The sequence below is a fragment of the Trematomus bernacchii genome, unplaced genomic scaffold (assembly GCF_902827165.1).
Source record: "Trematomus bernacchii unplaced genomic scaffold, fTreBer1.1, whole genome shotgun sequence".
NCBI classification, from domain to species: domain Eukaryota; kingdom Metazoa; phylum Chordata; class Actinopteri; order Perciformes; family Nototheniidae; genus Trematomus; species Trematomus bernacchii.
Genome location: NW_022987720.1, coordinates 24442026 through 24458872, shown reverse-complemented (window position 1 = coordinate 24458872; position 16847 = coordinate 24442026). Strand labels below are relative to the sequence as shown.

Genomic DNA, 16847 nt, shown 5'->3' with positions numbered 1-16847 from the left:
GCTGTGATTTCAGCCGAATCCTTACATCTACAGGTTGTGGTTGAAACTGTGACTTTCTAGCCCTGACACTCTTACAGTAGATGCCACGTTTTAATTTCTTCATTCAGACATCTGCTATATACAGTGAGAGGGCATGTATCCTGTCTGTGCTTTATCAGTCAGTGAAACCGGGTGTGGCAAGGAAAAGAAAAGCCAAGGATACACATCATCTTTAGGCTTGAGAAATGTCAATGTGACCTTAAAGTCAAGGAATTAACAAAAAAACAGTGTAACAATTGGAAAGATGTAATGCATTGTTCTCAAAATGTGTTTAATTTCTTGTTTGAAAGACCTCAAGTACAGAACAGAGACTCAAGAAAGAGCCTCATCAATATCTATTATTATGAACAGTGTATATGATGCAAGTCATTGGCAATTAAAGCATGGTCACAATGTAGAACAGAATAGTACAAAAAGTTGGTTTCATCAGGGGGAAAATGTTGAATTCCTGGACATTGAATTCAATAACAGTTGTGCGTATAATTGAATATTCTACAAAGTAACTAACAGACATTCAGGATGCTAAGTGGAATAATACCAACACCGTTTCTTCATGATCCCACAGTACTGTATAAAATGCTGGTAATGGTTTTAAAAAACTCATACAAAGTCGACTCATGTAAACAAGTGCTATACATCTTCTAACCAAAATACTATTAATCTGATAAAGAAATATTATAAATAGTTTTGCAAATGTTTAAATATCTTAAAGTGGTATAAGCCTATTAATCCTTTGACTGGAGGAGAGGCACATGTATAGAAATGCTCACAACAAATAAGCGATCAGTAACAAGAGCTCATTTCCAACACTAGTTATCTGCAGGTGGTGTGGTTTCAGAGTGATGACAGACGTAACATCTTCCCCATCAGACATGTGATGGGTGTTAGTACCGTGTGCTTATAAGTTACATCTGCACACTTTAACATGATACAGTGAGGAGCGATCAAAGTGACTTGGCTGAAAAGGTTTCATTTCATTTGGTCCAACGTCAGTATGGGGATGCTGAAATGGTTTTCCTTTACATGTCCATGTCCTGATCGCTGACACTCTGGCGAAGGTATTCATCATACAGCTTTTTCTAGAGGGGAGAAAATAGAGAGTTAAGCTCATTGCTGCCATTTCAGAAATATAATCAGTTTGTTCACCATGAAGTTTAAAAATACATATTATGCCATCAGGTTAATATTTGTATTTTGTGCCACTACTTTGACATGTTTACATGCCTTTAATGTTCAAAAAGGTCTTTATTTGTACCTCTTTGACCCCCTTTGTCTGAAATCACAATTAAAATACGACAATTTCCTCGAAAACCTAAATATGTGCAGTATCTTAGAATATAAAAGTAAAAGTACAGATTTAAAAGAGGTTGCCTTGAACAGAAATGTGCAAAATATAATACTGATAAACGTCTGAGCTCTGTGAAGTGCCTACCCTCACTTGTGAACACACACATCTGGTTACAGAACACATATTTATACACACTATAATAAGCAGTATTTTATTCCACTGTACAGTATTTAATTTTACATTGTGTTTTATTTAACCTGTAAAAAGTTTACTTATTTCTGCATTTACATGCATATTGTGTCATTTGCAATATTTTCTTGCACTATTTATACTTATTTGTATATCTTAAGTATATTGCATGTTGTAGGAGCCTGGGACTATAACTTTGATAATACACAGAGGAATATGCATGGTTTACAGAATGTAGGACTATGAGGGAATGGCTCGCATGATATGCCTCAATGGAACGCATTCCTTTATAATTTGAGTCACACATACACACTACTAGTGTTAATTTCATCAGCTATTTTTAAATTTAGTTTTAGTCTTAGTCCTGTGTTTAATTTCCTTTTTAGTTTAGTCATATTTAGTCACCTTCATCCTGTTTTTATTTAGTCAAGTTTTAGTCAACTAAAAGTCTGAGCATTTTAGTCTTATTTTAGTCAAAGAAAACTAATTATTTTAGTCTACTTTTTGTCAATGAAAACGGTTGAGTCTTTTTTAGTCATCAGATTATATAGAACATTTCAGTCAAACTAGTCTAGCCAAAACCAATAATTTGTCATTTTAGTCAAACTTATTTCACAATAAGATTATATCTTGTCCTTATTTGATGAAAAACACAGGTTGAATGATTAAGAATGCAGCTTTGCAGAGAGTATCTGGTCAGGTTTGTGGTGTTTTTTACCAGCTGTGTTTTGGCCACATTGCTTCCCTTCTGATAAAACAATGCATTCGCTTTTTTTCTCCGCCTCATTGTAGCGAAAATGGGCCCAAATATCACCTTGTTTCTTTTTCCCAAGCAGTGGTGGCGTTAGAATTTTCCGTTGTCAGTCATTTTGACGGACAGGATCGTAACATCTCCGTCATAATCCATTATTACCCGTCGAGTCTGTACACAACTCGACACTCACGTCGCGCTGACCGGGGGGGGTGGCCCTTTTGTTGCCATTTTATTTTCTCTTAAATAAGGTTAGTTAGACGGTAGACCATGAGTTAGACCCGAGTCTTCCTGACAGTTCACAGAGTGCCGCTGGCCCGGTGTAATTCAAATGTACCGCTAGCCCGGTGTAATTCAAATGTACCGCCGCGCGCAGCACAGACACACAGCTGCTGCCCCAGCCGCAGCACCAGAAATGGAACTGCTGGGAAAAAAACTGACTATCAGAGATGTAACGTTATCTTTTCATAATATTTCGTCTCCTCATTTTTCGTCAACGAAAGTAAAGAGAGATTTTGGCATAGTTTTTATTTAGTAAACTACATTTTCGTCTCGTCACTTTTCGTCAACGATATTGCATGTTGATTTCGTTACAGTTATTGTTTACTGGCGTCGGTGCCGTCTCGTCATCGTCTCGTTTTAGTCATGGAAAAAAAAAGGTCGTTGACGAACATATTTCGTCATAGTTTTAGTCAACGAAATTAACACTAACACACACACACACAGATATGATACCTTTTTGGTCTTGACCACCTCCTGAACGTACTCCAGCTTCTCCTGCAGCTGCCCTCTTCTGTTTGCCGCTCATAGTTGGTTGAGTCCTGCAAAAGATTGAAAGGAATTTAATAAGTTATTTATTAACAAACAAACTGAAGTTGGAGAGAAAATGAAAGTCCCTTTTTCCCCTTATAAAGGCAAAGTTGCAAGTCCAGGGGGAGACCAGTCACATGCAGATGTTCAAATAGATTACCCTCTGGATTCCACAGGGGGAAATTAAAGTGGACCAGCTGGAACAAAACAGTGTTTGGATTGAACAGAGAAAAGTATAGACATAAAAATACCTCGGATAGAAGGGTTCTATATAACCAACATCATTTCCATCGTTACTTATTATAATAATTGTTTTATTAATAATTTAAATGCATTGTGTCCAAAAGAAGTTAGAAAAGTTATATTTGAAACTTTAAAAAAAGGGTTTTTTTTTTTTTTTACAACACAAGACAAAGACAGGCAGTGACTGAAGATGAAACAGGGGGACATTTGGCAATTATTGCTTGAAAAAAATATTGAGTTTTAATATAAGTTTGCCAAGGTTTCAATGTGTGGATTGGAGAAAGAAGGATGAAAAAAAGGGTATGTATTTTCATGAAAGTATTACAATGAATGAAAACCTTACAGTACGCATCAGTCTAGCGGCAGATTGAGCCCTATTGTTATCAGACGTTATTGTGGTACCTGAAGAAGTAGCGTGCGAAGATGAGCAGGAGGAAGGAGAGCAGCACCATCCCGCCCACGCCGTACAGCTGCTGCTCCACAGACAACGTGTCGAACAGTTTCACAGCCGGAGCCTGTGGATCACGAGAGCCGCTACAATCAGACTTTACTGTTTTACATGTAGACTGTGCAAGATAACACTGAAGCCTGAGCACTCACCAGGTAGAGAGCAAGGGTCTCGGTGCCCTCGGGGCCCAGGGCCACCTCCACCAGCTCCTTGGAGAGGATGCCCAGCACCAGCAGCGCCACCACGGCCAGAGGCACGCTGAAGCCTAGCAGTGTGAGGAAGCAGCTCTTACAGCGCGCACGCCGGTTACTGGCACTGACCTGCCTGAGAGGGGGAGGGTCGACGTTATTCAATCAACATTTTAAAATGTGCTTTTAATTTGAAGGTTTTATTGGTATGATTGATGGTGATTTGATTTATAAAAAATGTTAAGCTCTTTGGACAGCAACATTTCAAAAAATATTCTAATGTGAAGAGTTAAAGTGATTTTCTCTCCATAAAATAAATTATAGCCAACCGGAGAGTCCTACTGAGAAGAAATATAAATATATATATTTTTTTAAACAGCAGATAAAATATAACTAAGAACCAGACTCAAGTAATGTTACCTTTTTTATTTACCCTTTATTTATGAAGGGGGAACTGTGATTGGTGATTATCTTATTTAAGTATGTTTCTTTTAACTAAAAAGAGATGCTCACCAATTAAGATACAAGTCTTATCTGCATACAAATGTGTAGTTTTAGTATGTTTCAGTGCCAAACAAGAGTTTTAAGCATATTTTAATGAAAATGGGGATAATCAAATTTGAATAATGAATGGCAGTTTTTTTCTCCAGGATTGTCAAGAATGTTCATATGGTCCCATGCCTAGATAGGAGTTCATTCAACTGTAAATATACAATGAAGGTAGCCTCACCTCGGTCCTGCACGCAATAAAATTCAATGAAGTTTAATGTTGTGTTCTTAATTGTTTACTGCTGCGACAATTCTGCATATTCGTTTTACCCAAACTATATTTCCTTCTGTAACACAGTGTTCCTACCTGTCGTTGCTGAGCGTGTCAGCGATGGCCTCGCTGATCACCTCGCAGTCCTTCTCCAGGGAGTTCAGAGTATTCTGGACCGTTTGGTTGATGGTTTTCTCGATGGTGCGACAAACATCCTCGATCTGGTTCACACAGCGACTCGGCTGAGAGCAGGAACAAAGACAGTTAGCAGCCGTCAGTAAGCTTACATTATTATCTCATTATTACATGGAAAAACAAGTTGAAGGAGCAAAAACATGAGCCTAAAAAGGGTGCAATCGTCTAGAGCTCTATGAAAATGCAACCCTTACCTTATTTGGATTAGGAATGTAGATTGTGGGCATGTCAAAACCGCACTTGTTGAGTCCCGGCCGCTTGCAGAGCTCCTGGACAATCTGCATCATTACTCTCTGCAACAGGCAGACAAAAGAAGACAAAGCAAAAAGTCAGAGGGAGAGAGTTCTCAGTGAAACTCTGGTAAAAGGACAATAAGTGAATGTCCATGTTCTCTTCTCATATACTTTAAAGCCTGCACTAGTAAGACACTTAACAGCAGCTTCAAACCACCCACACACTTTACCATGAAGAGGACCTTATAGACTATTTTAGGTGATTATCCCTGCAGGGGGGGCTCAGTCTGACAACATCAGTGCATGTTTTGTAACGTGTGGATACTACTTATTTAACTTCTACTAAATGGGTTGCTAGATGAGTGTATTTTTCAAAAATCTAATAAAGATGATGCAAGCTTTTAAGTGCATACCTGTCTGTCCGATTCCCCCCCCGGCCTCGTCAGCCTTGCTCAGGTAGAAGTGCAGTCGGTCTCCATGTTTGTCATTCAGTTTCTCCACAATGTTGAGGCTGCGCTTGCACAGAGCCTGACCCATGGGGTCAAAGAAGACCAGGATCAGGTCACAGACATCACCTGAGAGGAACAGTGGGAATAAACATTATTTACTGATTGTAATATAAGAATGTGACGCAAATACACATTGAATTGCGTCACATTTATTCATTGAAAAGCATGGTAATGGAAGTGAGATGTCAAAGATAAAAGTTGTGAGTTATATTCTTTAAAGTTTTTTTAACAGTTTTGTGAAGCTTTTTAGGCACAGTTTCATTATACTGTGACAATATAATTTCCCTGAAAGATGATTACAAGACTTTTAACAGTTTGCTTTGAGTACATCTAAGTTGCCTGCCAAGGAGATGGTGAGAGAAGCAGATAACCTGGGGAAAGATGGCTAATGGCACTAGGGTTGGGAACCGAAACTCGGTTCCAGATGAGAACCGATAAGAAAATGCCGGGTACCGGGTACCCATACAAAATACACAATTTCAGTTCTGCTTAACGGTTCCTAAACGCGGTAGACCCTGTATTCCACCGGGTCCGTCTGCGCCACGGTGACCCGGTGGAATACAGGGTAAGGGCGGACTGAGCATCTGTGTGTTCTAGAGAATCACAGAACGGCCGGTCGTCAGCGGGCCGTTGATGGCCGGCTCCGCCCTTAATTTAAAAACGGCATCATGTAAGTTGTGCTGACAGGCGACAGAGGTCCACAGTTGCCCCGCAGCGAGGCTCCCCCCACCCTCCCAGACAGTTCACGAGCTCAGTCACTTCATAACACCAAAGATCTAAAGTGAGGCTTCACTACACTAAAAAAGAAAAAGACAAGGCACAGTGCTATGCCTGTGGCAAGTTAATAGCTTGCCACAGGCATAGCTCAGTTAAAATAAAGCACAGCTATTGTGCAATACATTTGTATTGCATGTATATTTTTTATTTGTAAATATGTCAGTTAAAGCTTAAAAGAATAAAGATAGTTTTGTTATCTAAACGTTTGACCTCTTTCTTTTACAATTTTGGAATCGAAACGGGGAATCGATAAGCAGAACCGGAATCGATCAATTTCAAACGATACCCATCCCTAAATGGCACACACATACTGTAGCAGAAAAACACTTTTTAGGCCAATATTTAAATTTAAGGGGAGACACCACAGAGTGAACAAATGTCACTTCTTTAAATCTTGTATTATTTTACAGTATGACAATATGTAAGATAGTTGCTACTCACCGAGCCACATGATAACCTCGTCCACATCGAAGGGGTACTTCATATCACCGTCCACCAGCCCCGGTGAATCCACAAACGTCACCAGGCTGAAACGTTTCTGTCGCGACGTGCAGATCTCTGTGCTCAAGTACTCTGAAACACCTAGATACAGATTCAAGAAGAGCAGAGAAGATGGGTGAAAACTGGTGGACAGCCAACAATGACAATTTTATTAACATTTGATACAGATCATTTAACACTGTCGCAGTTTTCTTGTCTTGCTCCATCATGCTAATCCTGTTATGACACTTAATCTATGAAGTTCGTGGTCTAGTCATGTCAGTCTAGTCATCAATCAATAAATCAATGTTTATTTATATAGCCCAATCTCACAAATGTTACATTTGTCTCAGTGGACTTCACAGTTTGTACAGAATATCAGTATGACAATACGACACCCTCTGTCCTTAGACCCTCACATCGTACAAGGAAACACTTCCAGAGAAAACCCCACAGTTTAAAGGGAAACATGGGAGAAACCTCAGGGAGAGCAACAGAGGAGGGATCCCTCTCCCAGGACGGACAGGCGTGCAATAGATGCCGTGTGTACATCGAAAAGATATATATCCTTTATTTCACCAGGTAAAAGACTCATCGAGATTAAAATCTCTTTCCAAGAGTGACCTGGCCAAGAAGGGCAGCATGAACGAAGTTACAACAGAGAAAACACAGACAAGACAGGCAGACAAATACAGCTGTAAAACACAAATAAAATGGCACATTAGCCAGTCAATATGCGAAATAAAACAAACTATTACAAATCATTAAAAACTGGCAACATTTAAAACGATTTATGGATATACGAGCGCTCACATCTACCAATGGTGTCGTGTTCTCTGTCCTTTAAGATGGACCTGAATTCCCCCATAGTGATTACATCTGAGAGTTCCAGCTCCTTCTGAACATTGTTCCAAGCTGTGGGGGCAGCATATTTAAAAGCTGTTTTACCCAGTTTTGTTCTCACTGTAGGAACCAGCATCTGAATACAATCTTGGGAGCGCAGGCCATATAGACTTTCTCTTTGACACATATATGTGCAAATGTAGGAGGGAACCAGCCCAAGCAGAGATGTATAAATAAAACCCAACCAATGGGAAAGTCTGCGAGCAGACAAAGATGGCCAATTAGCAGCAGCATATAAAGTGCAATGGTGTACTCGATATCCACATCCAGTAATAAATCGTAAGGCACAATGGTACACAGTATCCAAGCTCTTTAGGCACTGGTCAGAGGCATTCATGTATAGCAGATCACCATAATCTAATACAGGTAAAAACGTTGCAGATATCAAATGTTTCCTTGTCTGAAAAGAGAAACAAGATTTATTTCTGTAAAAGAAACCTAATTTTATTTTTAGCTTTGAAACAACATTATACAACATAGGTAGACCAAATGTTTGGAAATGCATGTGTCTATAATATTATAATATAATTATTATTATAATATAATATAATATCTAGTGATTCTGGGAGCTTGATTATTGTTTTTAAACTTCAAGGGGTATATGGATGCTGCCAGACACACACCATGTTTTTTCTGCACTATGTTAAAGTGCATCATCAACAGGGACAGATTGTGATAAGAGCTGAAATCTCACCTTTGAACTCTTGCAGAGGCTTGAAATGTGGATACAGATGAAGGGTGGCATTTCCCTAAAGAAAAGCAGAACTGCATTAGTAGGGAATGTGAACCCGGTATCAGGACCTTAAGAAGAACGGAAATACTACATTGGAAATAGTTCCACGTAATTAAAATGAGGAAATAAAAACTGCAATAAAACAGCAGTTGTTGCAACATATTAAGCTATTTTACAATAAATGGTGCTTTTTTGTTTGTGTACTGTTGCACTCACTGTGAGAGATTCTCTCTTGCGCCCACTTGTAACAAAGCTGAAGCCTTGAGTCTCAATGGCCACTCCTGTGCGCTGGATGTGCTCTTCAACATACCTGACAAAAAAAAGACAAAACGAAACAGTCACGATTACAAAGCTGTGCCAAGGAGGGGTGTCCCAGAATGCAACAGAAACAAATAAAGCTGGACAGGCAGAGACTTAACTTGGAGTTCTATGTAGACCTGTTGCTTTAAATCTTTTCAACATGTGATTTTCTGATTCACGCTTTTATTTCCTTGTGTTTCATTGGGTTGCGTAGAGAAATGTGATTTTCTCTCTGTGATGTACATTAGACAAACTGTAGTCAAACATATTCACCAGTTGATGAAGGAGCTTTTCCCAGCAGAGTGGTTGCCCATCAGCATCACAGTGATCTTTTTCCTGGGCGCCAGCAGCTTCACACCAACAGTTTCGGCAACAGAGATCAACCCTGAAAAAATAACAGACTTTTGTCAAATCCAGGATGTATTCATCAAGTTAAACTGGAGCTATGACAGCTCTCAGGTCAAGAGCAAGACTGCTACAGGAGTGAACAGGAGCTGGAGAAAGGCCCATCACACTTCAGCAGGAGTATTTTTATTTAGTGGATTTTAAACTAGGATGGCATTTTAAAAATCAGATGCAATTCATTCATTCATTCATTCTTTTTCTGGGGACCCATCATTCCTTGCGTGGCCCCTAAATCACGCCCTGAATGAACGGTCTCTAATGAACTGTCACCATTCAAACTTAGCATGTTAAGAGCTAGCTAGCACACACTGCTAAACCGTTGTCATTTTGTAGCTGACTCTAATTGCCAGCTATCCATACGTGGCTAATAAAACTAGCATTGGTTAGCTCGCGTGATGAGAATCAAATCCCACACTTCTTGCTTAATAGCTAGCTAATGGTTAGCCCCCTGTGTCAGGTTTAACGTCTCAGCAAGTTAGCTAGCAAACCCTTGGTCAGCAAAACAGCTTGCTAGACTAACTTTATTCAAACATGTGTGAAAGTTGTAGCAATTTCCAGTGAGGTGAGTGTTTGAGTCAAGCAAATATAGTCACCAACTCACCACTGGCTGGATCCGTGTACAGTTGATGACAGTCCCGCAAGATACGCTCATCGCAGGACACTCCACCGGTTAGCGCCTCTGCGTTTGCGGCATTTCGGTTCTTGATTTTCCCAGACATTGTACCACGGGGAGGATGTCTCACTTCTGTAGATAAATGTTGAAGTAAATGACTCTCTGTGCTAGCTATGAACAAAGCCGGTTAGCCCTGTTTGAATCGCCCCGGTCTGCTCTGCTAACACACACGGGGTTGAGACGTAAGCTTAGCCACGTCCTCAGATGGAATGGAACGGCTTTTGTCGCAAAGGCTTCTGGGTTATGTAGTTTACTCCATTTGAATGTATGTAGCGTCAATCCACTAACAGCCACATATGCTAACGAAACGAAAAACAGTATAAAACGCGAAAACAGGTTCGACACTTAATATTGTGTAGATTCAAGCTCTGTTTAAGGGTATATCTATATTTGAAGAATTGACAAGACTGTCTGATGCACTTAAATAAAGTACAAATAAATGTATAGGCAGCTGTAGCCTATAAGATAAAGAACTACACACCACAAAGGCTGTCTTGAAATGAAATCCACATTACTGTACTGCCATGAGCCTAGCTGGAAACACTTATATTAATAAATGATGACACCGAGCAAATACAGTGTATGGTTTATATAAGTTTAAAATACTAATTTGCCTCCCATCTTCTGTCTCACTGATTTGTTCTCACATAACTGCAGTAATGAGGCAGTATAGCTTGCTGTTGTCTGTGTGAGGAGACTAACAGATTAATGTGTGGTTCAAGCAGTTCAAGGCTATTGAGGAAAACATTACACTCAATTTAGGAAATGATTGGAGATGTAACAACCCATCGCACAGAAGTAGTCTTTAGAGAGTGCTTGGGCCTGCATCCAATAGCAGACCCAATGCACACAGCAGACGGCAAGCAACTCATCAGTATAAGACAAACACAAGGAGCAATGAACAAATATTTGACCAAATATATATTTTATTCGGCCATTAAATGGGAAGAAAAACACATTAGACATTGAGGAAGATCTCTTAAGATCAAACACAAATCAAATAATTTGTATTAATAATAGTGCATCAGATCTCAAGATTTGCATAAATATTAAAGATGAATGCTCCTAATGCAACAACTTCTTAGACACATATATTTTATAGCTAAAAATGAACAAATCCACCCAATCATTCTTACTGATTTACAATTTCAAGTGAGTCAAATTAAAAAACAATAAACAGACTTTCAGTGCATGTTTAGTAAGTCGACACTTATGGGTATATTTTCTCATCAAACCATATACAGACATTACAATAAGCAAGGCTTTATGTATAACATTAATCATAACACTGAAACTAATTTCAAATTCTGCAGAGAAGAAAAAAATCAAATCATTGCTTATACTGCACCCAAACTCCTTTTATTTTCTCCAGGGAACACACTGACTGTGGATGATTACTTCATATTACCCCTGTTCAAAAATCAGAGCTACCCCTTCAATAACGTTTTTGTAGTAATAGTTCCCTTTCAGCCACAAGTGCCTCATTGGCCTCCTCACTAGTTTTTTTTTTTTAGCATACATAACATTCATATCAGATCTCAAATCTGTTAATTAGTCGGAAGACAAATATGTTTTACTGCAAAGACTTGGTTGTCTGTTGCTGGCTGTTATTTGATGACAGAAGGGTCCCAGTGTTAGTGTTTTTATCATGAATGCTAACAGCCTCTTCTTGCGTAATTCTGCATCCCTGCCTCCTCACAAAGTACGCCCAGCAGTGAGATGACACGTACTGATGTGAACATTTTGGAAAAGGCAGGCTGTTATGTGTGAAATGGCCTTTGCTTCCACCGTCTGTTATCACTTCTTAAAACATGTTTGTCTCCTAGCTTCAGCCGGTGTGTAGTTCAGTGACTTGCTCCAGCACATTTTCATATTCCATTCACGTCTAAAGATCAAAGTCAGTGTACACTTTTTCATTTTGATTGCCCTCCCTTATCACACTTAAATTAATGTAGTATGTGTTATGTTCAGCAGCTCTTTGTGTTTGTTCTTACATGATCACATTGGGCTAATGTGATCCTTTCTAACATTGAATACATTAGCATAATTAGTGCCAGTAGAAATAATCTAGTTTGCCACTCAGCAGCATCTTGCATTTTACAGTCTCATGTAAGCTTCTTCCAAACAATTACGTGAATGTTTAAAAATGAATCTCAATTTTTCTTCTTTTCAGGGATAAAAGTCAAACAACATAACTAACATGGGCTGAGCTTTTTTCTCTTATTAGACTATAACACACATTGTACGTGATAGGATAAGGGGAGGGACCTCTCTAAGTGATTGGCCAATCACAACAGAGCCGGGAAGCTAACCAATCAGAGCAGACTGGGCTCTGGTGTCCGACAGAGGGTGAAAAGAGGTGCTGCAGCAAAGGCAGTATGAAAAAAAGAAAGAGCTTTTTGAACATTAAAGCACGTAAACATGTCACAGTGCAGGCACAAAATACAAATATGAAAGCTGAAAAATAGCATAATAGGGCCCCTTTAACCTGTTTGTTTAATTAATTTAATAGATTCTGCAGTCACAATGTATCATTCATTAGTGGGCATACATATGAATGTCAAACTAGAGATGCATATAACGTTTTTTTGCTTTTACAAATATGATTATTATGTTTAAGTTAGTGAGGTAAGACTTGCATAATGTTAGATGCCATGCATCCTCAGCACACAGAGAGCGGCTCTTCATGTTTCCTTCATCGTGGTGTCAGAGTAGAGTCCGTCGTCCTTGGTTACCAGTGAGCTTTCCTCTCTTTGGCAACCAGCTCCAGGAAATGGGAATGACTTGCGTAGAGCGGGAAGGACGAGTCAACATCAACCCACTGGACTTCTCCTGCGTCATCACCAGCTTGCAGCGGCAGCTCGCTCACACTGTTGCCTACGGTAACAACAAATATGTCATGGCCCTAAAAAAAACCTGTTTGTTGCCACCAGAGAGAAAATATCTCAAGAACAGCGTTTGGATAATTAAGATGAGAAACTAAAGGCAAAAACATTCAAATTCCACATTTAAGTGTCTTTTTATTACACTTTGTCTATTTGCGTCAATAGATTTCTCCTAGATAACCTCCAAGGGTATTTAAAAAAAATGGAGTAATACTAATTCCCTATTTTAACAAGAACCTGGCTTTATCCAATGTCTGTATTTAACTTAGGGAACGTTAAGTATGCAATTAGTAGTCGTAGTTAAGATAATCCATAATTTGTATTTTTAAACAAAATATTATAGCAATTTAAAAAATAAATGTTTCGTAATATTTATACCTGAGTCATCATGGAAGTTAACAGCAACTGTCTCGATCCAAGCATTGTCAGTGTTTCTAGGATCATCTACATAGCCTTTATAAACCTGGAGACAAAAAATAAACTGTTGACTAAAAGGTGGCAGAAAACAAGTGATAGAGAGAGAGAGAGTGGGAGGCTTTTCCTGACCTGAAACCCTGGTGATTTGAAGAGTTTGGAGATGCGATCACTGATTTTTGCTTTCTCTGATGGTGTGATGACCAATGAGTTCAAAGCTTCTTCTGAGAACTCTCTCTGCAGCGTGATAGAGACCTGCTCCCCGGCGTCTACCATCCCCTACAAAACAAACATACAAATAAACAGCCAAGTCACAAGACAGTGACAACGTACTGTATACACCCTAAACCACTCAACACCATCAATGTCTTGGCTTTTAACTTTTTGGAAGAGGGAGAAATGTAAAGCCACTAACCCCAGGAACGGCCCACTCCGCACAGTCTTTCCTCTTGATGGACACAAACTGCAGGACAGGCCGCTTTGACACTGCGTGAAGTGTCTTTCCTCCTTTGGCATCTACTTTCCATCTTACAAACAAAAAAATTAGGATTTTATCTTAAAATATGAAAGAAAGTGCTTTGTTTCCTGGCAAATGAGCAAATCTTTTTTTATAAGAAGACAGAAAACGGTTCTAGTGATATCGTGTTTGTGAAGAACCTTAAATTGCTTGGTTGTTGGTATTGAGGTATTTAATGAATTTTCACAATTTGAATAATTATTTATGTTACTAAATTGAGTACTGAGCTGTGTTATAAGTATCAGGGTAATATCAATATGCAAAGTAAAGACAAAGTTACCTTGTGACAATGGGATCTGCAGCATGATTGGGTCCCCATCGTCCCAGCAATCCTCTGCCTGTCACCCCTGTGCGTCCACGGGGATTTCTACAAGAATAAAATTAGATCATTAATTTATAAGCAAATACAAAAATATTTTACAAACACAAAAACCTCTTTAGTAACGAGAGCACACAGAATTGTTGTAGGCCGTTAAAAACATTACTTTTAGAAAACGAGCTCATCCATACATCTGTCCATTACTATAAAAGCTTAATCGATGTCTTGACATTAACAATTAATGAAATGGCTAATAAAATGTGAAAGGGCTCTGTGCAGCTATCCATTACATTACATTACATTTAGCTGACGCTTTTATCCAAAGCGACTTACAATAAGTGCATTCGACCAAGAAGATACAAACTTGAAGAAAACAGAATCATATAAGTACTTCAGGTTTCATAGAGCCAAAACATTTCAAGTGCTACTCAACTGGCTTTAGATAAGCCAGTCCTTTATTAGTATACAAGTGCTTTGTTAGTAATTCTATCGCTCGAAGTGGAGTCGAAAAAGATGAGTTTTCAGTCTGCGCTGGAAGATGTGTAGGCTTTCTGCTGTCCTGATGTCAATGGGGAGCTCATTCCACCATTTTGGAGCCAGGATAGCAAACCGACGTGTTTTTGCTGATGGGAACTTGGGTCCCCCTCGCAGTGCGGGTGCAGCAAGCCGTTTGGCTGATGCAGAGTGAAGTGCACGTGCTGGGGTGTATGGTTTAACCATGTCCTGGATGTAGGAAGGGCCATATCCATTCACAGCATGGTACGCAAGTACCATTGTCTTGAAGTGGATTCTAGCAGTTACTGGAAGCCAGTGAAGGGAGCGGAGGAGCGGTGTGGTGTGGGAAAATGTTGGAAGGTTGAAGACCAGACGAGCCGCTGCATTCTGGATGAGCTGCAGAGGTCGGATGGCACATGCAGGTAGACCAGCCAGGAGGGAGTTGCAGTAGTCTAGGCGTGAGATGACGAGAGCCTGGACCAGAAGCTGCGTCGCTTTCTGGGTTAGGAGGGGACGTATCCTCCTGATGTTGTAAAAAGTGTATCTGCAGCAGCGGGTTGTAGCAGCGATTAGGTAACATTAAGCTGTCTTTGGCTCTTTTCTGCTGTAACAATGTAAATGTCCCCTCCGTGGGACTAATAAAAGGTATTCTGATTCTGATTCACAACTAATTATTTTACTGTGACTTTCTTTTAGATTCTATTCTCTACCCTTCAAGGCCTGGAAAGCACCATATGCTGATGTGACTTTGACTTTGACTTTTGACTTTGAAGTACCTGTTTTCGAGCAAAACCAATCCAACAAAACTATTTCTCTTGGTATAACTTACAGTGGCTTTTGCTTTTCCATTTTGTAGCTGCCCTCGAAGCTTGTCCTGTCCACAGCACCGTCCAGAGTGTTGAACTTAGGAGAGAAAGAGCTGCAGAAACAAGGAAATGTCATAAAAACAGGCATGAATAACTCCAGCTGATCTTCGAAAACAAACAGCATGTTTACAGTCAGAATGCCTCACAACAGCCAATTTATGTAACATTAATTGAAATGTGTTGCTCACCCAATCTCAGGATCGGCCCATACTGGCTTCTTTTCCACTAAAGGGTCGGTGTAGCTGAGGGGTTTATACTGCGGCCAGTTCTGACTCCAGCCCACCTTGTCATCAGGCACGAGGAAGCGGTTGATTTTGGACCCTGGATACTGGGGGCATCTGGACTTGGCGTGGGGCGCTGATGAAGACGGCATTGTCTGGACACCAGTCGTGTAAAGGTTACAGAAACTGGTACTTATTGGTCCCAATGTCTGACTGGTCCTGAAATTGTGAGAATACGAGCAAGAGATGGCAGGCCTGCAGGGGATGAAACATGATACATAGAAATCCTTTTAGCAATAACCTCACTCTGACTTCCCTGAAGCAGCTTGATACCAGTACACACATGCACTTATTGTGCTCCTGGCAAACAATGGAAACCCTTAATTTAAGTGCTAAATCCTATCATGGCAACAGGGTGATATAGATCTTCTTTTCAGCCAGGTAAAAGTTAAATTGAAATTATAATCATTTTTAGGATGAGAGCTACTTTTATAGTTTGAATAACACATTTTTCCTAAGTATTGATGGTTTAGCTGTACATTTTGTTCCTTATTTTTTTTTAATGGAAATACATCTTGTTTGTTAGCAACGTTTATATAAAGCACAGTTCATACTTCGATCATGTGACCTGGGATTGAGCAAGGACAGAAATAGGTACTGCAGCATACTCTTGATTACAGTGCTCTCTAAAATTCTAAAACTGTCCTGTAATGTCAAATTCTCACAGCTTCTAGTTGAGTCTTTACAACTAACGTTACTGTACATACCTAGCTCCGGGGGTGCAGACGGTGTACGGGAGTCCGAACAGAGTGAGTGCTAGACGAATTTGACCGATCCAGTCACGTCGCAGGAGGGAATGTATCATTCCTCGAAGAAAATAAATCGATATTCTCAAATCAACTAGAGTACAACATGCATGAAGCACCAAGTAACCAACCAGGAAGTGCACCACCCGACGCGGTGACGTCAGCAAAGAGGAGCGGCTACGGCAGTCGCACTCGTTTCCATGGTGATAAGTGTCAAGTATTTATTATCTAACAAATAAACAAGGGTAAAAAATAAAATAGATGATTGAAATGTATGTGCATCTGATCTGTAAATAATTAATAAAAAAACGAATGCATGTCTTTGTGAATGGGTTTAGTATTTGTGTATTAGGTTGAAAGATAATAATATCGAAATGGTCACCAATTTTCGACAAATCTA

General features: G+C 39.7%; 2 protein-coding genes across 2 annotated transcripts; both read right to left on the bottom strand.

Moving 5' to 3' along the window:
- Window positions 1-275: 275 nt before the first annotated feature.
- si:ch211-11k18.4 lies at window positions 276-10136 on the bottom strand. Its single transcript, XM_034142315.1, is given in 14 exon segments — window positions 276-1118; window positions 3003-3053; window positions 3055-3088; window positions 3723-3835; window positions 3921-4092; window positions 4813-4958; window positions 5106-5204; window positions 5558-5578; window positions 5580-5719; window positions 6872-7012; window positions 8508-8562; window positions 8763-8856; window positions 9120-9231; window positions 9853-10136. Coding segments are annotated over 14 exon segments (1356 nt in total). The 5' UTR covers window positions 9971-10136; the 3' UTR covers window positions 276-1058.
- Window positions 10137-12415: 2279 nt separating this feature from the next.
- nudt9 (nudix (nucleoside diphosphate linked moiety X)-type motif 9) lies at window positions 12416-16665 on the bottom strand (the record flags this gene model as incomplete). The annotated part of the gene is made up of 8 exons (XM_034142261.1): window positions 12416-12801; window positions 13188-13272; window positions 13356-13502; window positions 13639-13750; window positions 14021-14107; window positions 15384-15473; window positions 15609-15896; window positions 16409-16665. Coding segments are annotated over 8 exons (1212 nt in total), but the record flags the coding sequence as incomplete, so codon positions are not given.
- Window positions 16666-16847: the final 182 nt, after the last annotated feature.